This window comes from Phyllobates terribilis, unplaced genomic scaffold, assembly GCF_046119375.1.
Source record: "Phyllobates terribilis strain yellow unplaced genomic scaffold, ASM4611937v1 Scaffold_11__3_contigs__length_659146591, whole genome shotgun sequence".
In the NCBI taxonomy this organism is placed as follows: Eukaryota; Metazoa; Chordata; class Amphibia; order Anura; family Dendrobatidae; genus Phyllobates; species Phyllobates terribilis.
The window spans coordinates 259257936-259283683 of record NW_027362771.1 but is presented as its reverse complement, the minus strand read 5'-3'; the positions used below and the strand labels follow the sequence as shown (position 1 = coordinate 259283683).

At 42.1% G+C, this 25748-nt stretch overlaps 2 protein-coding genes across 9 annotated transcripts in view; one reads left to right on the top strand and one right to left on the bottom strand.

Annotated features, from left to right (window-relative positions):
* Window positions 1-21508, bottom strand: part of SRPK2 (SRSF protein kinase 2) — a 172452-nt gene extending 150944 nt beyond the window's left edge. For 2 of the 6 annotated variants that reach the window (XM_073652238.1, XM_073652239.1), the window contains exons 1-2: window positions 21288-21507; window positions 21123-21183 (exon numbers count right to left, since the gene is read on the bottom strand). In XM_073652238.1, coding sequence (XP_073508339.1) covers window positions 21123-21183; window positions 21288-21378 — 152 coding nt within the window. In that variant the 5' untranslated portion in view covers window positions 21379-21507. Of the gene's footprint in view, window positions 1-21122; window positions 21184-21287 lie in introns of all 6 variants that reach the window. The other 4 variants (XM_073652237.1, XM_073652244.1, XM_073652236.1 and 1 more) reach the window with 3 other exon arrangements.
* PUS7 (pseudouridine synthase 7) overlaps window positions 21500-25748 on the top strand; it is a 33640-nt gene continuing 29391 nt past the window's right edge. Inside the window, exons 1-2 of one of the 3 annotated variants that reach the window (XM_073652246.1) lie at window positions 21500-21704; window positions 24791-25172. In XM_073652246.1, coding sequence (XP_073508347.1) covers window positions 21608-21704; window positions 24791-25172 — 479 coding nt within the window. In that variant the 5' untranslated portion in view covers window positions 21500-21607. Of the gene's footprint in view, window positions 21705-24787; window positions 25173-25748 lie in introns of all 3 variants that reach the window. The other 2 variants (XM_073652245.1, XM_073652247.1) reach the window with 2 other exon arrangements.

Sequence of the window (25748 nt, the reverse complement as noted above, 5' to 3'; positions counted from 1 at the left end):
ACATAGTCCTCCACACAGAAATATGGGCCCCACATAGTCCTCCACACAGAAATATGGGCCCCACATAGTCCTCCACACAGAAATATGGGCCCCACATAGTCCTCCACACAGAAATATGGGCCCCACATAGTCCTCCACACAGAAATATGGGCCCCACATAGTCCTCCACACAGAAATATGGGCCCCACATAGTCCTCCATACAGAAATATGGGCCCCACATAGTCCTCCATACAGAAATATGGGCCCCACATAGTCCTCCATACAGAAATATGGGCCCCACATAGTCCTCCATACAGAAATATGGGCCCCACATAGTCCTCCATACAGAAATATGGGCCCCACATAGTCCTCCATACAGAAATATGGGCCCCACATAGTCCTCCATACAGAAATATGGGCCCCACATAGTCCTCCATACAGAAATATGGGCCCCACATAGTCCTCCATACAGAAATATGGGCCCCACATAGTCCTCCATACAGAAATATGGGCCCCACATAGTCCTCCATACAGAAATATGGGCCCCACATAGTCCCCCATACAGATGGCCCTACGTAGGGGTGGTGGTTCTGGAGTCGTGGGCCAAATAAAACCACCCTGTGGTCCAGATTTGGCAGACGGGCCAGAGTTTGACATGTATGATGTAGGGGCTGCAAAATCTTCAATATTCAATGTCCGCTCATTTGCAGATGTCACTCTCCCTTAGGTCAGGGTTAGACAAGAGTATGAAAAATCGTCTGATTTTCATCCATATTGTCATCCGTGTGCCATCTATGTGCCCACAACTTTACATCCACGTGACATCAACATTTTAAAATGTACAATCATATTCAGTTACTAGGTCAACACAGATAAGTGCAATGTATCCATGAAAATCACATACAATATGGATGATCCCTATGGGACCTGTTGCTTTTTGCGCACCCACAGACTTAAATGGGCGAATCTCATCCAAGATACAGAAGAGACTTGTGCATGCTGAGATTTTTATTCTCACATGGAAATTGTCCATGTGAATAGAAAAAAGTAATCAGAACAGAAACATTGCATTACAATGATTTTTACTCGGACAACACATGTCCGTATAATATGCTCGTCTGTCTTTAGGTGACAGTCATACATTTTTCTCATTGTCATTCTAGTTGCTTCTGGTTTCTTTTCTTTTCCACTGCGGTCAGTCTGGACACAGGAGTCCGGACATAGACTGTGAAATCTGTTACAGGAGGTCCTTTTGTCCCACCTCCCCCTACACCAACAAGAGAACCAGCTACAGATTGAAAAAGAAGCCACAGCATGTCCCACAAATAGATAAACAGGCATCTCCCAATACAATGCCATCCACACTGTCCACTATTACAGACCTATGCTTTTTATAGCCTATATAGACAGAAAAGCCACATGTACAGACTTTCATAGAGTATAGCACCAATTTCCATTTCACGGATTAGTTTACCACCATTTCATTCATTATTTTACCACTATGTAATGTCTAATTTTGTGAGTACATGTAGCCTCTGATATGCTATGAATATGTTGGCGGTATATAATAATTATTAGCGGCAGCCATTATCTCTCATACACAGCACAGCTGCTGACCCCTTTATATAGAGTGCAGCTATATGTCCCATCCTCCACAAAGCCCTTAAAATGTATGGTGCGTCAGCCGCATGCCCCCTCTAGGGCTCTACTGTGCTTATGGACATTTGTGGAAAAGTGATGCTGCCACCTACTGGGGAAATTAAGTATGTCTTCTAAATTAGAGAAGACCATTATTACAGCTTGTTAAATAGTAAGTGGAAGACTCAGGAATAAAAGAGTCATCAGCAGTCTCAATTTTATACTATATGACCGAAGGTGCTTTTTTCTATCCAGATCAAACTTCCTCCTAAACCATTTTAAATCTTAAATATTGTTTTAAAAATTAAAATGGGATTATCCAGCTTATCAGGCTTTTTAAAGACAGCTGTCATTGTTTTAAAATAATAAAATACATTGTACTCACCTATTCTTTACCCAGCGATCTAGTGTTGAGTCTCCTGCAGCACTCCCACTCTCTCTTTACATGCCAACGGTACATCACTGCTACTGGTGGCCGCTTACTGGCATATTGACTCCCACCGCTGTGCAGTTACAACAGTAGTATGGCATGTGACTGCTACGGCCTCTGATTGCCGTATTAGTGGCATCATGACTGCCACCGCTGTGCAGTTACAACAGTGGTATGGCATGTGACTGCTACGGCCTCTGATTGCCGTATTAGTGGCATCATGACTGCCACCGCTGTGCAGTTACAACAGTAGTATGGCATGTGACTGCTACGGCCACTGATTGCCATATTACTGGCATCATGACTGCCACTGCTGTGCCGTTACACAAGTAGTATGGCATGTGACCGCTACGGCAACTGATTGCCGTATAACTGGCATCATGACTGCCACCGCTGTGCAGTTACGACAGTAGTGTGGCATGTGACTGCTGCGGCCACTGATTGCCAGCAATGCCACCATCATGTTCCCCAAGAGGGTCAGCGCTGGAAAGCTGAGGGAGAAAACAACTAGACTGACTTATTTTAGAACTATGGCAGTAATTAAAAAAAAACAAAAAAAAAAAACGGGCAGGGCAGCCCCTTAGTCAGTGCTGACATGCTATTAGCATAAGGGCCCAAACCACAAGTAACATGAATCAATCAGAGCCTGGTTGCAAAATTGCAGCCAGGTATGTTTTCTCTGAAACAGTCTCTGGACCGTAGCAGAAGGCAATACAAGTCCAGAGCCAACCTAGCTGGATTTTAGCAGGCCTCTTCCTCTTCCGGACTAGTCTTATCTCTGGCTATGGTCCCTGCTCAGATCTTCAAACTATATTTTCTCTGAAACGTTAGAGTGTTACAGAAGGGAATATAACTGGTTGCAATTGTGCAACCAGGCTTTGATTCATGCTGAAGAATCCTCTATTAACAGAACTTCATGTATGATAAAACTGCATGGACTGTACCACTGAAGTGCTTCGCAATGACAGTTACTGATGATGACTAGACAGTGCCTGTGACATGAAGGAGATTATAGTTCAGTCTTCTGACTATATACTTATATTCTCTTAGATTATATAGGAGCATACAGGGGGAATGACAATCATATCGTCATCTCAGCACGCAGAGAAGGTACAGACTAGTTGCTTATGTGAAGTTTTGCCTTTGCCGAGGAATCATGGGATTAATACCAGAGCATAGGGGAATACAATTCAGGGTGAAATCTGGGAATCAAGATGGAATCTGAAGAGAAGAATAAGGTGGCTGAACTGCCTGGAAGGAAGTACATTATATATAAAAGTAATTTTACAGAGACACTCGTATTAATGCTTATTCATCAGGTTTTCATTTTTCGTATTCTGTATTTTTCATGGATTGACCATGTATCTATTGTGACAGAGTCACTGGTGTGATATACAAGGGGAGGTATGTGTCACTCTGGTTGCTCTCCTGTGTGAACTAAAACCTACTAAATTTCTGCCAGCATGTTATATGCTGGGGGTTAACTCTCTTAAAGGGTGTTGTTTTATGGGAATGGCAAAGAGGGTGGGAAGCCATTCCCCCTACCTCCCCACAGGGCGTGGCAGAGCAAGGTTTAAATGCTCAGTTATTTTTGTTTCCTGGCTGTAGTGTGTGGTCTGGAGAGGGAAGTCTCCAGGCTGTGTTGGGCTGAAGCCAGAGAGCAACACCGGAGGACTGGTGTTGCTGAGACTTCACTGTGCTACCTGCAGCAGGCAGGGCCTCGCTGGCTAAAGGACTCTGTTATACGTTATCTTTTGTTTTCCCGTTAACCCCGAGAGGGACTGTTTATTTTTATGGGACACTGTTGGAGTTTATGCCACACAATAAACCCGCATGAAGCTTACCTGAACTGTGTGTCTTGTGTCTGCCTCTGGAGAGCCGAGCAAGTCGCTTTACCACACTATATAGTTTATTGGGTCATTCTAAAATGTCTGGGGTTTTTTGCATCGTAGCATCCACAAAAGAAAGAAAAAAATGACCCAAAAAAAACCAAAGGGATATCCAATTTTGATCTCTGAGTATTGGTTCAAAATTGCACATTCAAGTCTATGGGTCTGTGAAAAACGCAGGCAGCACACTGATGGCATCCTAGTGCTGTTTTTTCATGTTTGTTTGCTAGGAGAAGATTGAGAAACTACCATTAGTTTTTTGTTGCAAAAAAACTGATGAATCCCTGAAGGTAATAACTGATACGCATAGCAAACACTGACGATAATCTGATTCAGCACATTGTAAATCAAAGATCTGAATGAGGCCTAAATGACAGAAATCATAACAGCTACAATAACAAAGGATTAACAACCAGACTATGCTTGCACCTGTCCAGGTAATCAAAGACACAATAAATAGGCTTAAGAACAAATTCAAGCTCCAAAGGACATGCTGGTTTTTCTGGAAATGCCAGCTCTTTCACATGAACCCAGTGATGGACTCAGCTTGCTAATATACTTTAATTTCCAAAAGTGCCAGCCCCCTTCTCGGTTTATGCATCAGCTGTGACATAGAAAGGGGAGAGCTTACTTATTGAAATGAGACGGATGCAACTGAATTCTTTTTTTGAAGTGATCTCTAAATCTGATCTATTATTGTTGAGCACCATTGAAGATAATTATTATGATTTTTTTTTTAACCTCTGGTGGCAAGGTTAAAGGGAATCTGTCACCAGGCTTTTGCTACCTCATCTGAAAGCACCATGATGTAGGAAAAAGAGACCTTGATTCCAGAGATGTTACTTAGATTACTGGGTGCAGCAGTTGTGACACATTCAGAGCTCTTAGATGCAGCATGAAGCAGAGCTCAGAAAGCTGACCCCCCACACCAGGCGGTCTGTGTACATTGTCTACTCTATTGACAATGAGCTGCTTACCAGAAAAGGGAGCGTTGTCAGACCAGTGCTCGCATGCACTGTGGTCAGGGCAATGATAATCTCCTAGTGATAAAACCTTCATTGTAAGTTTAAAAAAAAAAAGCAAAAAAAAAAAAAAACAGCACACAGCCTAATAAGTGACACATCGCTTAAATCTGTTTGTCAGCTGCTACGTCATGCTGTTCTCAGATTACATAGCAAAAACCTGCTGACAGACTCCCTTCAAGTTGTTGGATGAACAGTGCTGACATATTCCACTTTTGGATTACATCTTATTCATTGAAATGAGCCAGTCAGCCACCCAGTCTCCAAACATGGCACAGCCTACATGGGCATACAGGTAATAGAAAGTTGAATAAAATGATACATTGACATCTGTGATATGATATCTTATTCAAAAGAAATCCACATTTTTCTTAATATGAAAATGAGCTGTTAAGGACTATGGGCCAGATTCATCTCAGTAGTGTATCAGTGTAGAACCCACTGTCCATCATTGAAGCCATGCCTCAATGACTGAAAGCCGGAGGCTGATGGGAGTAATAAAGTTAATTTCTTCCCAGTAACTGGGCTTTCAGGGCGGCAGATATATGGCTTTAGAACGCCATTACCTGCATATTAACCCCATATCTGCAGGTTAATAGTGTTTTTTGACATGACAGGTTCCCTTTAAAATAAGCTCTGGTGGAGACAGATTCTCAGTCAGATCCATGTCAGGCCCATGAATCTTAACAGCTAATTTACATATTAAGAAAAATGTTGATTTTTCAAGAATAAAACTTTGGATCAAAGATATCAGGGCATAATTTTGTCCAACTTTCTATGACTTACATACCCACATAGATGGCTTAGAGGAGGGTTGATCCTACTGACAGATTCACTTTAAAGAGGTTTATAACTTTAGATATGTATTAATTATCCCCTTTTTGTAGCAACCAACTGCAGTGTCACCGAGTAGATCAGGGGGCTTCTGTGCTCTACATAGGTGCAGGTCCAAAAAGAAGGGCGCACATCTATCATACATTTATGGCTTGTCCCATAATTATGGGAAATGGTTCCCATGTTGGGTATATGCCTTGATCTCACATTGAAGAAAAAAGCATAGAGCTGTCATCATGCGTTTATCATGTCATTACATTAAACTATACGAGTCAGAAAAGAAAGAGTTTTAAACCTGGGACGATACCTAACTACAAAATAATTATACTTTCCGGGAGTGGGCCGAACAATGAAAATGACTCCAAGCTAACAGAGAGAACTCATCCAGCAGGTCGCAAAACTTGCAGGCCTCTCACTTTAGGAAAGGTAAATGTTCTTGATGATAAATAAATGTATAAAATCTAGGCAAAAATGTGATTTAGGCCTCATTCAGATATCTGTTTATCAAGTACGTGTTGTATCTGTCTTTCACGTATAGAACACATACCCATTACAGCGTAGGTCCGTAATTGATCCAAGTCACGGAACACAATCTGCTCATACAACTCTATTGTTCTATGGAAATCATGGACAGCTGTCGGAATCAATGCCATAGGTATCCCGTCCGTTTTTAACATTGTAAAGAGCAGGAGACGCTCTGAAATTTTTATTTATCTTTTTAAACTCATGAGAAAATCACCAATGAAGTACTAGTGGTAAAAACAGACACACTGACCAAACACTGATGAAAACATGCAAAACAGTCAAGAAAATCCGTCCACTTTTCTCATTCTGAATGACGCCATAGTGCATTGGAGAGTGGGAAGTGCTGGTGCCATATTTGTCAGTGCCTGGGTAACCAACAAGCTGTTTGGTAGAACAGAACCCTTCTGTGTGCTTAATGAAGACCTGTCATCAGGTGAGAAGTGGACACTTTTTGCTCTTATTTCGTGTACTTTTTTTTTTCTTTTAAATCCGCCAAACAATGCCAGACATGCAGGTCTTTTATTTAGTGTTTATTTCTATGATCTTTAAAAAAGAAGCGTGTCTCACAGGATCTTAATGCAAACCAGACTAAAGCCCGGCCCAACTATGCCGCTCAGATGTGTGATAGATGCAACAGAGCAAATGCAGAAGGACCTGCCAACCAAACCTCAACAACTAAAAGCATGAACATTTATGTTCATAGAAGCTATAAAGCAGGGACGCTCAACCCTTTTTGGTCCGTAGGCCACATTGTCAGATTGAGCCGACTCCATGGGCCCCAATACAACATCTCAACAAAAATATAGCTGCAGATTTCATTTTAGGATTCCCTACTATCAGGAGGTTAGAGGTCATTTTCTCTCCCACACCGGCCATAAATGAGACCATGGATTCAGCTTTCTCCATTGTAGTCGGGTGCTTCCCTACTATAAGCTACAAATAATATAGCAGCACTCATGTATGGCCACTTCTTGACTTCATCTACTCATTACCTAGATGAAGACTTTGGTCACAGATATGGCCACATAGTGTACCATTAACAGTGGTATATAGTCCTTATGGTGCTGACACTCCTTTACATTTTAATGTAGAAAATATAGGAGCAGCCACTTGACATGGTCAGGCATGTCTACAACCAAACAGATGAGGGCCGCAAGCTGTGCACCCCTACCCTAACAGATACTTCCTTTACACACGATGATAGGCGCGGATAAGAAATAGATTTATTAATATAACAATGAAATTTAATGCCCGTCAGTTCTGCCACTAGCAGATCATTGCACAGGTGGAGGACTACCTAATGTTAGTAGGGCATGGGGAAGAGCACGTGGTTGTGGCAAATTTTCAGTAGTCACAAGGGCAGCAGTAAAGGACTGTTCACTTTACGCAGATCAGAGAGATACAATTATGGAGGAAAAGGAAAAGTTGTACAAAAATAGCCAATGATCTGAAGGCATGGTTGGGTTACTTTAGGGATGGTATGAGACTTGTTTTGCTTTTTTTTTTTGTTTTTTTTAAATGACCCAACACAGATTCTGGGCTGAGCACATCAAACAAATGTAACTGTGACCGTGAGGACATACAAGGATATAGAAGAGAAAAAAAAGAAGAAAGTAGTTCTCCGTTTAGCTCCATCCAGGAGGGAGCAAAGAAGAAAATGGCTAACCTCATTGTTCCCATTTATATTCATAATGAATTATGTTCTATGCTGAAGATCATTTAACTGTCTGGTAGCTACAGTCTGATGTATTCAGCTTTCACTTGCCAGAAATGTGATAAAGCAAACAGATACTAATTAAAAGAATGTGAATGTGTGCAAATGTGGTTTCTCACTGCATAAATAAAGAGATTCTGGGTAATTTTGTGGCATTTTATGGGCAAACACAGACTGAAAAACCCTCTAGTGCAGACAAAAAGGAGAGCAGTTGACTGCAGCAGCCAGAATATAGCTCTTTAAGGCCATGTGCCCACAATGCTGAAATGCTCCGGATTTTTCCTGAGCGTTTCTGCATCTCCCTGGCAGAAAAAACGCATGCGGATTGTACATGCGGATTGTACATGCGTTTTCCTGCCAGGTACAAGCAGATGTGAAGCGTTCTTCACATGCAGGTTGATTTTAGAATCACTTGGAAAGTACTTGACAACTTGGTCACACTATATAAATCCATGCAACCGGCATGGATTTTATATAGTGTGACCAAGTTAGTTAAAAAAAATAAAAATGGTAAAAAAAAACAAAAAACACATTATACTTACCTTCTCCTTCTGATGCCCCCTGGTCTCCTTCTCCGGTCTCCCCGGCGGCTCGCGATGGTCTAAAAAGACCTTCCATGACGTCATTTAGTCATGTGACAGGTCACGCAACAGCCGACGTCAGCGGTCGCGTGACCTGTCACATGACTAAATGAAGTCATGGCAGGTCCTTTTAGACCATCGCGAGCCGCCGGGGAGCCAGGACGCATCACTAAGGAGACCGGGGGCCATCAGAAGGCAAGTATAATGTTTTGTTTTTTTTAATTCTTTTTTTTTTTTTTTTTTTACAGATACTATGATACCCGGGTCCGGAGGAGAGTCTCCTCTTCTCCAGACCTGGGTACCATCCGCACATTGAATTGCTTAATATCCGCATGTGCACATTATTATTATTAATAATTTATATAGTGCCATTGATTCCATGGCGCTGTACATAAGGGGTTACATACCAAATACAGATATCACTTACAGTAAACAAACTAACAATGATAGACTGGTACCGAGGGAAGAGGACCCTGCCCTTGCGGGCTTACATTCTACAGGACGGGGAGGGAGACAGTAGATTGGGGGGTTGCAGTAGCTCCGGTGTGGTTGAGGTGGCAGCAAGCAAGGTCATGGCAGGCTGTAAGCTCGTTTGAAGAGATGGGTTTTCAGTTTCCGTCTGAAGGATCCAGGTGTGGTGGATAATCGGACACATGTCATGCGGATATTAAGCGATTCAACGCAAGTCAATGGCGGCAAAAACACCGCGATTATGCAAAATAATTGGTAGTGCTGCGGATTTTTCCACAATGATAATCCGCAGCGGAAATTTCCACAGAATGTGCACAGCACATGCGGATTATCATTTAGGAACATGGCAGGCCTTCTACCAAGCGTTTTTTAAGCGTTTCTGTGGCGGAATTGCCGCTGTGGAAATGCTTAAAAAACGCATAGTGGGCACACAGCCTTAGTGTTAGAAAAATAGAGCATCTGCAATGTGACAGCTTGCCCAGTAAACTGTTACATTTTTATCATTTGCACCTTTTTTTTTTAATAAAGTGAAGAAAAATAAATGTAAAGGGAATCTGTCAGCAGGTGTCTGCCATTTAATCTGAGAGCAGCAAACTATAGAACAAGATAGCCTAATAAGTGACAAATACCTGGAATCAGGCTGTGTGTTGTAGCTTCAATACAATCAGTGTTTTATCAGCAGGCGATTATCACTTCCTGACTAGGTCTTATGTGTAGACAGTCCAGCTAATCTGTGTAACCTCGCCCCCACCACTAATTTGCAAATTGCTGACAATGTACACAGGAAGCTGTCAATCAGGGGTGTGGGGGAAACCGCATAGCATTTTGACCACTGCTACATCTACAAAAGATAAAACAGGGATGCTATAAAAACAGTAACCAAGCAGTCTAGTAAGTGATACACATCCGGCTCTCTTGCCCTATATTATGCTGCTCTCAGATTACATAACAAAACCCAGCTGACAGATTCACTTTAAGAACCCCCCCCAAAAAAAAACAACAACTAGGTATAACTATAATTCTATGGTAATTATGAACAGACTAGGAATAAAACATTATGTGAACTAATGAGCATGTGGGTATGTTCACATGTGCTAGTCGTAGAAGGGATTTTCAATCTGAATTCGCAGAAGCAGAAGGGTACATGAGAATTTAGCAAACCTCACCCAAGTGTGGTGGAAAAATCAAAACCAACCCCATGGCAAAAAGGGAAAGGAAAATGTATTCATGTGAATGTGCTCATATAGAACATTTTCATAAATTTGACCCCCTTGACTAAGAAAAATGTAGTGCTGCAAATGATGATTAAAAGGGGTTATCCAGCAGAACAAAAGTATGTTTCATTGTGTTCTAATGTAGTGTTTTAAAGGGACTTCCTAATATACCCTATTGTAAAAATACCACTAAATTTCTGTCAGACTCAGCGCTGATCCAGACAGAGCTACTTCCACATTGGATTAGACAAAGTAGAGAACTCCCTGGTACATGGCCAACAAAAAGTATAAAGGGGGCTGGCTGATTTAGCTTTTGAAATGAGCCAGCCAGCTTCCTTCACTAGTACAGATTATTCTGACACAGGGGAGGACGCTGGCTTAGCTCCAGAAATGAGCTATGCCCCTTCATACATAGCACGGATATTTTGCCAACACAAGAAGCTCTCTCCTGTATTGGGCCCAAAGGAGAGGTGAAGCTGCCATGAAGAAGAGTGGCCCTGAAATAGGACATTGGAACACATTTAAGAAAGATAAAAGTGCTTTTATATGACATTTTAAACACAATGGAAAGTATTTTCCTTCTGCTGGATATCCCCTTTGTTCTCTCCTCCATTGTGTTTCGCCTCCACCGGCAGTAAATTACACAGTGTACCCTTCTCCATCTCAGACAGGCTACTGTGTATTGTGCCCTGTGCCAGAAGAAAGCTACATGAACACAGCCTATCACCAATGCTGTAACTTTCTCTTCTTCTATAGAGCTCTTCCATTAGACATAAAACAAAAGGAAAAATACAGTCACTGTCCTTATTTTGAAGCCCCTGATGTACAATTACAAAACGGCTTATGCAAAAATGTACGGAAAACTGTGCGCCTTTTCTAGTCACTCAAAAAATTAGAGAAAACAGACAAAAGTAGTTAAAGGGCTCAATTTTTTTCTGAATGATATAAAATAATGAAAGTCGTAATACTCGCCTTACTGATTCAAGTTAGCTTCGTTCTAATATCTCACCACTTTCTGTACTTTCTGACCTCACTAGATGGACAGATGATGAAAAACTGTGGGAAATGTTAAAAAATTAAAATACAAACATTACTTACCTGTTAAATCCCCAGCCACTCTAGAGAGGATATACTGGTGATCCAACTAGTCACGGTTTACTTAAGAATTACCGTATATGCTGGTGATCTAAACTCAATTCAGTAGAATCACAGGTGAGCATGGAAGCACTATACCAGGGTATCCGCTCTCCTCAGGCTGGACAATATGTATTCAGTATACAATGCAGTCATTGAAGGCAGCCACGTGCCCTCAAACACATAGTGGTCATCACACATGGCAGAAAATAGGTTATATTTAATCTAAAAAAAATTTTCCACCATCAGGTCCATAGATTTCAGCAATTTCCATAGAGATGAATAGGACAGCCACAGAAATTATGCAACAGCTTTTCCGCATGTGAATATATCCTTACTGTAATCTGTTTTCATGTAGAGGACTTCTCATCTTAGACTGAGCCACTGTTGGAGAGCCATATAGGCAGCTGTCTGAAGTGAGCAGTATATGGAAGAGACATTGCTCGCTTGCAAGAACAACCTTGTTAGTTTTGCTTTTAAATACAGGAAATTGGGAACCTAACTTTCCATTTGTAACACTTCTTTTAGTGTTTTATACTGTTAAAAATGACTGCAGTTCAATGTTTTTCTTATGTGTTTTTTTAACGTACATTTTTAAAGGTTTTGTCTAAATTGTGCCTTTATGTACAAGCATTTAAATGCCATTCTTTTACTTATGTCTTAAAGGAAATCTGTCACCAATTTTGCATCACTTACTGGACCGTTTGCTGCAGATTTGATAAAATCCCTGTTTTATCTGCTGCAGATCTACCAGTTCTCTGAATGCTGAGCTCTGCATAACCCCGCCCACATCATTGATTGTCAGATTTCTGTGTACACTGTGCATAGGCAGAAAGCTGCCAATCAGTGGTGGGTGCAGGATTATATAGCGCCCATGAATATGGAAAACTGGTTGGAAGGAGGTTTAATAGTCTTCTAGTGATGATCTCCTGCTGACAAAACAAGGATTTTATCAAAACTACAGCAAGCAGCCCAGTAAGTGACACAAAGCTGGAATCAGGATCTTTGCCTCTATATTATGTGGTACTCAAGACTAGGCAGCAAAAACCTGGTGACAAATTCCATAGCATGCTGCACCCTGGTAAATAAGCTACATCACTGAACCCAAAAAGAGCACAAACAAAATGCTTTGTATGAGGGCATATTTAAAGTTTTCTATAGAAAACAAAAATCAATATACAACCTTTTAACTCCTCCACAAAAGAGGGCATAAAAAAAAAAGAAGTTATTTTAAGGGGCTTTCAATTTCTTTAATAGGCTCAAGATCAATGGGGGTCCAACACCAGACACCTCCAATAATTAGCTGTTTGCAGCACAGAAATTGGCTGTATGTAAACGGAGTGAACACTACAGTGCCATACACTGTTTAGTGACCACTGACAGCAGTGCAGGTCAGCTCCTATACAATCGGAGCTGTGCTGCAGTACATGGCAGCTGCCACTACATAGGTTGACAGGGCCGCCTCTGCTGAGGAGGGGTAGCAGCTGATTGGTGGGTGTGCTGATCTGATATTCATTACCTATCTTAAAGGTCACCAATATCAAAGTGGTGGAATATCCTTTTAAAAAGTGAGGCTACAAACATATTTTGCCGGATCTTACCCTAGGAAACAGTTAAGTAGGTCACAGTATAAAATATAACCTTTATTGGTGGATGATGACAACTTAGTCACACCTTGATCATTCTACTCATAATTAAAGGATCAGCCTTTAAATAATAAAACAAGTTTATATACTTGCCCATTAAATAAAACAGGATGGTCTAGAAAGAAGTGAAATTGTACTGCACAAAGACTTCCAGTCATCAAGGTAAATGACAGGTGGAGCGCAGCCTATGAATTGGTCATAACAAACTGAAACATATGTCCTGTCACATAAAACATATGGCAGGTCTTATATATACATTACTCTATGCGGCAGCCAACACAGCGGCTGTAAGATTTGCCAGGACATACTGTAAGACTCCAACAACACTGCAGAGCAAGGAGGAAAACCTTGTGTAACAGGCGGCATATACACCTGCTCACTTATCTGTGTACACAAACGCTCTGCTTTGTTAAGTATCAACGTCTTCTGTGCCATAAACTTCACACACGCAAAAGGGTTTGTTTTACCCAGAAGGAGTCAAGTCATCTAAAATACTTAATTCAAGTGATTACCTCAATGATTAATCAAGTGACTTCCTTATTTCTGTTCCAAACAAAACTGAAGATAAACAAAAACAGCAAAACAAAACTCAAAAGACTCATCCTCCCTGTATACAGATCACCACCACATAAAATCAAGGAATCTCCTGTAAAGTAGCATGAAGAGACCAAAAACAAAAAATCCTAAGACCACCCCATCTCGACTGAACAGAAGCTGAAACCGCTCTCAATTTAGTAATAGACATTACATGAAAGTGGTAGCCCACTAATGACAAGCAATAAACATGGAGTCTCTTTTGGGATCTTAAAGGAAATTTGTCAGCAGGTTTTTGCTATGTAAACTGAGGAGAGCATGAAGTAGGGGTTAAGACACTGAACTCAACGATATGTCACATGTCCGGCTGTGTGATGTTTACTTACACTGAAGGTTTAATCACCTTGTGATTAACATTGCCGTGGCTAGCTGGTCTCATCCTTGCAAGTCCGACTCCGCCCACTTCTGTGATAAGCAGCTCACTGTCTATAGACTGTGTGTGTGTGTGTGTGTGTGTGTGTGTGTGTGTGTGTGTGTGTGTGTGTGTGTGTGTGTGTGTGTGTGTGTGTGTGTGTGTGTGTGTGTGTGTGTTTTTAGCTTTTTCAGTTCTGATTCATGCTAAATCTGAAAACTCTGTGTCTGAACTGCTGCCCCCAGTAATCTAAGTGATACATTGTTGGATTCAGGGTCTCTTTGCCTACATCATGCTGCTCTCAGCTGAGGTAGCAAAACCCTGCTGACAGATTCCCTTTAAGTGAGAATAAACAGGTCTTAGAGGATGTGGTTTGTCATTCAAAGCAGGAGGATGAAAATCAGTCAAGCTCTAAAAGCCCGAATTAGAATGTGTTTTTTAAGTCAGTTTTCTTTTTTATCTTGTGGTTATTTGACTTTTTTTTTTTTTTTTTGCTTCATTCTTCAAAATGGCGCATGTAGTTCATCAATTTTGCAAAAAGTAAAAAAATCATTTTTAATTTTTGTCTTTAACTTTATTTTTTGCGACAGGCAAAAAATTCCGACGTACAAAAAAAAAAATCAACACCTTGGGGGGAGGAGGTGGGTAGGTGGGAGTACATTTGCGCAAAATTTTTTCAACAAGTCACAACTGATGAATCTGGTAATATCTGGAAAACCTAAACCCTGCCAGTGGCAAACATAAGAAAAGAACACAGGAACACAAAAAAATAGCAAATCAAAAGATGAATATGGCACAAATGAAAAACAGACAAAAAAAAATACACAGAACTAGACAAAAAAAGGCACAAAACCAATAATAAATCAGCCCCTGAGGGTACATGCACACTATGTCTTTTAGACACTGGTTGTACCCGCTATCTTCCACAAGAGTCTTCTTTAGCGCCTCTCTGATCGTCTTATCGGCACCTTTTTTTTTAATTGTTTAAATAAAAGTAGTGAGCATCTCCAATCAGAAGCCGCTTGAAGAATGGACCAGACACTTCTTTTAGCTGCTTCACCGCTTTCAAAGCCTGAAGCGGTTAAAATAATTATAAAAAGGACATATGTACAGCAAGTTGTTTTGACATAGATGTGCAGACGTTCATTCTTCCTGGCATTTTTTTCAGCACTTTTCCAAGCAAAATCCTCTTGAAAAAAATCAAAACAAAGTAGAAACCCTAAAAGGTTTATATAGCAATAATCTGTATTCTCAATGCTTTCCATAGAGATTCTTAATACTGTCTGTAGTAATAAAATATAGCAGTTACAAACCTCATTATTAGACAGGGTCCACAAGCGACACATTTTTCCATCGCACGTCACATGGATTTTTATTGCAAATTCAAAGAAGAATTCACCCCTTCAATATTAAAAAGGCTGAAATCCGCAGTGAAAATCCACAAACGAAATTGACATGCTCCGAAGTGGGTCAATTTCTGTGCAAAAAAAAAATAATTTTGCAACATGTGGATGAGATTTGTTAAAATGTTATCCAGACGCCTGCACCTGCAGTGCACGGCAGATTTCATACATTGGTTTTTCATACGTTGCAGAAAATTCTGCAACTAAAACATGATCCTATACATCAAAGTTTTTTATACAGCAAACACGTAGATTTTTTTTTTTTTTTTTGCAAACTTCATCCACAGGAATAAAACAGCCAGAATTTGGCACATGTGAACTTGTCTTTTATACATGGATGAATTCTTAAAAAAAAATATCCAGGAATATAAAAGGGAGTATACAGTGCATTGTATTGGCGTATAGCGTACTTTACATTGTCACATTATACAGCAGCTTTTTTGTGACATTCATGTGTTAAAATCTATTCTAAAGGATAAAAGGTTACAAAGGATCAGAGACTACGATAGGACAAGTTGTTCCATTACTGTTGCAGAATCCTGTTTTTTTTTTTAGAAAGAGTCCATGAGCTGGACAAAACAGTAAAGGTAAAACACCCCAACTCCTTCCATGCTGGTCTAGCACTTCAACTCATTTAATAGTGACTGTTCAGACTTGCAAATAAAAATAATTAATTTAAAGTCAATCCCAAGAGAACAAACCCTTTGCTACAAAGGCTGTGGTACACAGTCCGACCTCAGTGTTTGCACTACAACATGGGCTGACTGTAACATTTACAGCAGAGGGTGTGTTCCAGTGAACTTTCCTTCAGACCCAGATAATGATAATTATTATAAATGCATATGACAGCACAGCACATTTTAGCGATTTGCCTCCGCACCACCACTGTATTCGGCACAGATATGGTTAATTATACGGAATAAAGTAGCACAGCAAGCCAGAAGGCAGGCACTGACAACCACTGTCTGGCTCAGATAGCGTTTTTCTGAATCTTGCTCTTAGAACAGAAATAAAGCAAATGTGAACAAAGGCTTACACAAACTTCTACTAACGAAGTAGAATCAATAGTAAATGAGTAGCAAAAAATATATAACGTGACATGAATATGTTGGAAAACAAATAAGCAGAATTGTAAAGACCCATTCAGACGACCAGACTGCTTTTCAGGTGCTGGATCCAGTTTTCATTCATTTTTACCGTAAATCAGTTTTCTCATGTGGAAAAACAAAATCAAAGCGTTTCCTAACCAAATATACAGAACAAAGATGTAACAAGGACGGCATCCATGTGCTATGAGTGCTTGTGGACCCGTACTCTGAATGTACGAGTTTGATCTGTGCTGATCTCAGCTTTCTTTTTCTGTAAACCTTTGATCCCCCCCCTTCAAAAAAAAATAAAAAATGGCCACGTGACCAGCCCCATAGCATAAAAAGAGCTCCTGTTCTTATTGGATAAAACCACATCAGCCACGAACCTCTGAACCCTAGGAAGAGCATACTATAAATATTATGACCATATATACCTGCACATCCTTTTCTACAAAAACTTAAAGGGGTTATTAAAAAAAGATAAAACAAAATTAAATAAATGTGTTGGTAATGCAAATTGATTACATCAATTTAATATACACCGTTCTGCCAAACACCATGTAATATTCTCTTGTGCTGCCTAAACAGCTGATCCATAAAGACATGGACTCCTCAAGGCCTGTGGCATCCTGCATGAAAAGCATCGGATTCTTTACATCCAGTAACCTGTCAGTTTTGGCCGTTACCAGCATATCCCATAATTGCTGGAATAGATAGACATCCAGGGAATCTAGGGGCCAGGTCAGCACCTTGAACTCTTCATCATATCCACCAAGCCATTCCATTTTTTTGCAGTGTGGGAATTGTACTACTGCACCAGGTCACTGCCATCAGGAAATACTGTTACCAGAAATGGGAACAAGTCGGCTCCCCAAATGCATTTAAACTGGCCCCATTACACCATTGAAATCTTGTCTTTATTGTTTTATACAAATGCATATATCTGTGCAAAATTAAGTTATTTAGAGCTGGGTGCTGTGTGAAAATTAACTTACGACTAGTCTGATGAGACATTTACTCACAGAGACTAGTCTGACCTCAGTAAGTGCAGTCATACTCCTCTTGGCGTCATTGACACTTCTGGCACGGCTTACATCATGTCCTCAGCCCAGACTGAGAAGACATGTCCAGTGAAGGGAATATCAATCATTGCAATCATCATATTATATAGCACTGTGTACTTACAATTGCTAATTTTGCCTTTCTACCCAGATAATTTTTCTCTTTTCCATTAGGTCTATAACATAATGTGATTAAAAACAGACTAGCTGAATCCCTCCAAGCTCTATGTAGAAACAGGAGGTCAATTTTCCCTACATGACTAGTGAGTCACTGCAAAAGTCCCTGGCAGGGGGGAGGAGGGAGCAGCTGGGTCAGGAGTTGAAGAGGGGGATGATAAATGCAGGGACAAGAGACTTCCTGTTTCTACATAGAGCAGAGAAAAAAGAAGAATTAGTTGGGTAGAAAGGCAAAATGAGCAATTGTAAGTACACAGTGCCATATAATATGATGATTGCAGTATACTAACAAGATAATAACATTGATGGGAATTCTTCTTTAATAAGCTGTAAAGTAGTTTTACAAGCACTTTACAACTTTATACATTTAAAAGGGAATCTGTCACCACATGTTTATGCTACTAATATGGGCATACAGGTTTTAGACTGCTGAGGAGAGTGATGCCTGTATGTCTTTTATTTGTTACTTGTTGTGGATAAATCATCTTTTATCACTTTATGTAAATGACCTCTTCCAGGTTATGGGGGAATGCTGCCTGGAAGATGACTCTGCCTCCAGATATTATTTTACATGAAGAGGGAGTTACTAGTGTGAGACAAGGAACTAACAGAACAGGAGAAATGAAATTTGTCTTCTGCAAAATCAGTTTTTGTTTCTCTCCGCTCTGCATGTTGTAACAATATTGTAACCCTGTCTGCCCATGAGATGGAAGCTGAGAGAAAGCTGCAGATGTGTCAGGTATAATCACACACAGCTCTGCAGTGAGATCAGGAGAGCAGAGAGCGGCCATCACACTGGTAACCCATTACACATCACACTGGTAACCCATTACACGTCACACAGGTAACCCATTACACGTCACACTGGTAACCCATTACACGTCACACTGGTAACCCATTACACGTCACACTGGTAACCCATTACACGTCACACTGGTAACCCATTACACGTCACACTGGTAACCCATTACACGTCACACTGGTAACCCATTACACGTCACACTGGTAACCCATTACACGTCACACAGGTAACCCATTACACGTCACACAGGTAACCCATTACACGTCACACAGGTAACCCATTACACGTCACACAGGTAACCCATTACACGTCACACAGGTAACCCATTACACGTCACACAGGTAACCCATTACACGTCACACTGGTAACCCATTACACGTCACACTGGTAACCCATTACACGTCACACTGGTAACCCATTACACGTCACACTGGTAACCCATTACACGTCACACTGGTAACCCATTACACGTCACACTGGTAACCCATTACACATCACACAGGTAACCCATTACACATCACACAGGTAACCCATTACACGTCACACAGGTAACCCATTACACGTCACACTGGTAACCCATTACACGTCACACTGGTAACCCATTACACGTCACACTGGTAACCCATTACACGTCACACTGGTAACCCATTACACGTCACACTGGTAACCCATTACACGTCACACTGGTAACCCATTACACGTCACACTGGTAACCCATTACACCTCACACTGGTAACCCATTACACCTCACACTGGTAACCCATTACACATCACACTGGTAACCCATTACACATCACACTGGTAACCCATTACACATCACACTGGTAACCCATTACACATCACACTGGTAACCCATTACACATCACACTGGTAACCCATTACACATCACACTGGTAACCCATTACACATCACACTGGTAACCCATTACACATCACACTGGTAACTCCCCTTCATGTAATACAAGCTCTGGAAGCAGAGTTATCTTCCAGGCAGCATCCTCCCTAGAGCCCGGAAGAGGTCATTTATATAAAGTGATAAAAGATGATTTATCCACAAGACATCTGATATGAGGCATAAAGGTATCACACTCCTCAGCATTCTTTAATCTGTATGCCCTTATTAATAGTTTAGATAGGTCAGATACCGTGACAGATTCCCTTTAGGAACTTGAGAAACCCCTTTAAGGGGTGTACTTGGTCTCAAACAATGTTTTGGTAGGAGATAGTTTGAAAACTAAATTATAATACATAAATTCCAAGACCAAGGATTACAAGCAGAAAATTGCCCAGGGCAACACACTGCGTCTGCTGGCTTGGCTTCTTCCCATAGCGCATCTCTTTCTCAGGTAAGTGTCACACAGACATCTAACCACACAATGTAAATAAAAACAAGACTCATTAGACCAGGCTAAGGAGCAATAACACACACACTGCACATATCCCCCGCTTGTAGAAAAGCAGCAGTAACACATACAATGCACATACTGCTCCTTCTATACAGGCGGTAGGTAACATACCCAATGAACATATCCCCCGCCTTTAGAGAAGTTGTAATAACTCATACAACGCCCATACCCACCGCCTGTAGAGAAGCAGCAGTAAAGCATGCAGTACCTCGTACCCAGCGCCTGTACCAAAGGCGCAGCACCACGTACCCACCGCCTGTACCGAAGGCGCAGCACCACGTACCCACCGCCTGTACCGAAGGCGCAGCACCACGTACCCACCGCCTGTACCGAAGGCGCAGCACCACGTACCCACCGCCTGTACCGAAGGCGCAGCACCACGTACCCACCGCCTGTACCGAAGGCGCAGCACCACGTACCCACCGCCTGTACCGAAGGCGCAGCACCACGTACCCACCGCCTGTACAGAAGGCGCAGCACCACGTACCCACCGCCTGTACAGAAGGCGCAGCACCACGTACCCACCGCCTGTACAGAAGGCGCAGCACCACGTACCCACCGCCTGTACAGAAGGCGCAGCACCACGTACCCACCGCCTGTACAGAAGGCGCAGCACCACGTACCCACCGCCTGTACAGAAGGCGCAGCACCACGTACCCACCGCCTGTACAGAAGGAGCAGCACCACGTACCCACCGCCTGTACAGAAGGAGCAGCACCACGTACCCACCGCCTGTACAGAAGGAGCAGCACCACGTACCCACCGCCTGTACAGAAGGAGCAGCACCACGTACCCACCGCCTGTACAGAAGGAGCAGCACCACGTACCCACCGCCTGTACAGAAGGAGCAGCACCACGTACCCACCGCCTGTACAGAAGGAGCAGCACCACGTACCCACCGCCTGTACAGAAGGAGCAGCACCACGTACCCACCGCCTGTACAGGAGCAGCACCACGTACCCACCGCCTGTACAGAAGGAGCACCATGGAGGCAACAGCACTACACTACATGTCAGGAGTAAACAATGAGGCTACAGAGCTCCTCCATCCCACACAGCATGAAGAGCCCGGTACCGGATGAGCAGTCTGCACTGGTGCCTTGTGGAGCAGCTCCCAGTCACTGCCCATCCCTCAGCACCAGCCTCTGCTGACAGCTACTCACTTTTTCCGAGCCTTCTCCTTCTTTCCCTTCGGCCTCCTCTTCCGGGCCTGCATGGCCAGCACTGGGGAAGAAGCAGGGAAGACACGTTAGTAGGAGGACAGAGCCGGTCGCGCAGACAATGGCGCCGGGGAATAAGTAGGGCAGTAAGTGTGCGCAGCGTCTTACCCTTCCCCGAGCTCATCTCCTCCTTGCTGAGCGCGGCGCTGCCGGTGCCGGCCGGGGCTCTGTACACGCAGGCGCAACCCTCCGCTTCCATGGGCCGTGTAAGATCGCGCCGTACAACGCGCTGCTTTCTACACACTGCGTCACCCGCTCCCTCCTCTGACTCCTCTCCTAGGCAACGCTGCCTCCTCTGTACGACTGCGCCGAGCGTGCAGGGGGCGCTCTTGCCTCGCTCTGCGCTTGTTTGTGGCTGGGAGGACTGGAGGTCAGGTGGTGGCGGCGGCGGGTGAGAAGGCAGCGCTCCAAGTGTAGTGAGGGGACTGATGCTCGCTGGTGCCGTCCGCTTCCGTTATTGTAGTCTCTGCAGACACATCCGTTTCCAGCACCGGGCGGCGGGGCCACATAGAGGGCCGGTAACAGGTCAGTGTTGTGTAGACGGCCGTCGGCCTGCTGTGGTGTACTGCCAATGGCGGACTGTCGTCTGGTTCCTGCTGTGTAAACTGGGAAAGACTACTAGTGCCTGTTCCCAAGGCTTGTGTATGCTCCTATGGGAGGGCTGAGCAGCTTATGCATAAGGCATTAAAGGGGTTGTCTGAGGCATTAAAGGGGTTGTCTGGGCAAAACAACACTTGACCCAAGAGATGGGATAGTTAGGAAAAATAATAACCTCAGCCACACTCCATTACAGGCACCTGGATGAGGAGCCAGCAAGTGGTGATGTCACCGTTCCACCGGCTGCCGGACCGCTGCGGTCTGTGATTGGCTGCAGAGGACAGGTGACTTTGAACAGCACGTCATGGGATGTCACACAACTGTGTCACCTGATCTCCGCAGCCAATCACAAGCTGCAGTTTTCCCACGACTGCTTGTACAGTGACCGCTACTGTCTGTCCCTGCGCAGATCACAAAGCAGCCTCCGCTGCACTCAGGTGGGTGCTAGTAGGCGAGTGAGGCTGAGTCTATTTTTCCGTATCATTCACCTGGTCAAAGTTTTACATTACCCCGCCAACCCCTTCAGACCAGTTTAGAATTGGGCTATTTACCCCTGTTACTGACCAGACACATTTTTGGTTGATTTTCGTACATGCAGTATAGAGAGCTGTACTGTTTATTTCTCATTCGGCTAATAAAATATTTATTTATATATTTTTTTTCTGTTACACACGGGGCCTAATATTTGTTATTTTCATTCTTAATAAATAAAAAAAAAGTGTGTGTGTACATATATGTGTGTGTGTGTGTGTGTGTGTGTGTCATCGGGTGGGGGGGAGGAAATAGTTGTCTTTCTCTCATTTTTTTATGACCACAAAGGATCACAAAAATAGGTTTTAGATTGTGTTCTCCTTTCCGTAACAACTATTTTAATATATTGGACACTTTTTTCCACTGGGGCTGGTCTAGTAACAGTGATTTGGATTGGCCTTGGTTTTTATTTTTCATTTATTTTATTCACACCTTGTGCCCTTTGAAATAGGTTATAAAAGTCCTTCGTTAAGGCATTTCAACATTTACGCTATATACTTTTTTTTTTTTTATCTGGTCTCCCCTGTAAATGGGGCTGGTATATTAGCCTCAGTTACAGAGGAAATTCAGTCTCCTGGCAGCATAATAGAGCTGTCAGGGTCTCCTAGGACCCAGTAGATTTGGCTTCCTCCCTACACCCAGTGATCATATGATCGCTGGGTCCAGAGAATGTCCTGTTGATTATTATGCAGTCCGTCTGGGTTCTGTTAGGTCTCCTTTTTTTTTAATTATAACAGAAGGAAAACCACCTCATGCTGAACCTTTATTCTCTGTTCTAAAACCTGACACATGATAGAACCCAGATGGATCACATAATGGTGATGATTCTGGTAATGTTTTTGAGGTGCAAGTGACAAGAGCTTGCAAAAGATGCAGGAGGTAAAGCAAATATTTTGGTCAAATATAACCCCAAGACAGCTGTAGTACCACATACAGAAATGGAAATGTAGAGGGACGAAGCACAAGAAGTACAATTTTCAAGATTCAGTTACAGATAGAAGGAGAACATGATGTCAGAGACAGCAGACAATCACTGGTATTCTGTAGTAATAGATTTTCCTTGTTTGTCCTGGTGGGGAAGAAGGTTTTGGTGGTGTCTTCTTGATTTAAAATATAAAAAATTACATACCGGTACTTAAAAAGATAAAAAAGGGAAGTACATTTGCACAAAAATGTTGAGACTTCATGAAAAGTCGCAATGATGAATTGGCGGCAGAAAACATTTGTAAACCACTAACCCATAATTGCTAACATGAACGCTGCGACCATTTTACGTTTTTCCGCTGTCGTTTTTTACTCCCCTTCTTCCCAGAGCCATAACTTTTTTTTATTTTTCGGTCAATATAACCATGTGAGGGCTTGTTTTTTGTGGGAATTTACACAATATTTTTTTTTTCCATGTTCACTAAATGCTAAAACTGACCTGCCATTATGATTCTCCAGGTCATTACGAATTCGCAGATAACAAACATGTATAGGTTCTTTTTTATTCAAGTGGTGAAAAAAAATTCCAAAGTTTGTTAAAAAAAAAATAAAAAATGGCGCCATTTTCCAAGACTCATAGCGTTTCCAGTTTTCGTGATCTGAGGCTGGGTGAGGGCTAATTTTTTGCGCGCCATTCTGACGTTTTTATTAATACCATTTTGGAGTAGATACAATGTTTGATGGCCTGTTATTTCATTTTATTTCAATGTTGCGGCAACCAAAAAAACCTTAATTCTGGCGTTTTTGATTTTTTTTTTTTCTCATTACGTTCTTTACTGATCGGATTAATTTTTTTTATATATTGATCGGGCGATTCTGAAGTCGGCGATACCAAATATGTGTATTTTTTAAAATTTATTTATTTTATTTTGAAAGGGGCGAAAGGGGATGTTTTGAACTTTTATATTTTTTTGCATTTTTTAAATATTTTTTTAAACTTTTTTTTTTCTACTTTTCACTTGCTTCAATAGTCTGCATGGGAGAATAAAAGCTGCGATCTTCTGATCACCTGTGTTATACAAAGCAGGGCTTCAAGGAGGGCGGCGCTCTTAGCAGATCGGCTATGATATGCTGCAGACCCCAGGCTGTCATGCCAACCCATCAGCGATGGGCCATGTTAAATTCCGCCGTCAGAGTTTGACAGTGGCGTTTAACATGTTAACAACCGTAGGTGGATCGCGATTACACCCGCGGCTTTTAGGGGCACATGACAGCTGATCAGATCAGCTGTCATGTGCCAGGAAAGATGCAGGCGCCGCGCTGGAGCCCGCATCAAGGGAAAGACACAACAGGCGCAATATGTCGTGAAGGCGTTAAAAAACATCAGGAAAACTCATATAACAGCCTTTAAAACGGCTCAAATTAAAAGAAGAAGGCACAAACGAAAATCATTAAACAAAATTCTAGACAAGAAAAGTTGCAATAATGAATTGGGCTCTTTAATATTTTTTTTAAAGATTTATTATTCTGTAAAAAGATTTCTTTGTTTTATCCAGCAGGTTTATTTAAGAAGTTCCACAGTGCCTTCCAAGCTATGGAGGCTGTTGAAATGACAACCATTTCACTAAAACGCCACCTTACATCTGAAGAACTTGCCATCGATGAAGCCAAGAGGCAAAAGCTTTCAGAAAATGATTTTACTGATGAATCCGTCACAGGACTTCAGGAAACTGTTGTTCAAACCAAAAAAGCCATACTAACAGAACCTGTTGCTGAAGAGAATGGTGAAAGCGAAGAAGAGGAACTCTTGGAGGGGGAGCCTGATGATGGTGACACTGAGAGCTTTGCTGATATGATGAAACATGGGTTGACTGAACTTGATGTTGGGATCACCAAATTTGTGAGCTCTCATGAAGGTTTCTCTGGAATCTTGAAGGAAAGGTAATGCCATTGCTTTACTTAAGCAAGAAGTATGTACAAGTTGCATTTGGGATAGAAGTGTAAATTACCATTTGCCCTTCCAGTGAGCATTACACTCATTCTTTACTCTTATTCATGCCAAATGGTTTTTGTTGTGTCTTTAGCGCACCATTAGGCTGTGTGCCCACTATGCGCTTTTTAAGCGTTTCCGCAGCTGCAATTCTGCTGCAAAAACACTTAAATAAACTCTTGGTAGAAGGTCTGCAATGTTCCCCAATGATAATCTGCATGTGCTGTGTACATGCTGCGGAAATTTTCGCTGCGGATTATCATTGTGGAAAAATCCACAGCACTAACAATTATTTTGCATAATCGCGGCATTTTCGCCGCCATTGACTTGCATTGAATCGCTTAATATCCGCATGACTACATGTGCACATGCGGATATTAAGAGATTCAATGTGCGGATGGTAACCGGGTCTGGAGAAGAGGAGACTTTCCTCCAGACCCGGGTACCATAGTATCTGTAAAAAAAAAAAAAAAAAGAATTAAAATAAAAAATATACATTATACTCACCTTCTGATGGCCCCCAGTCT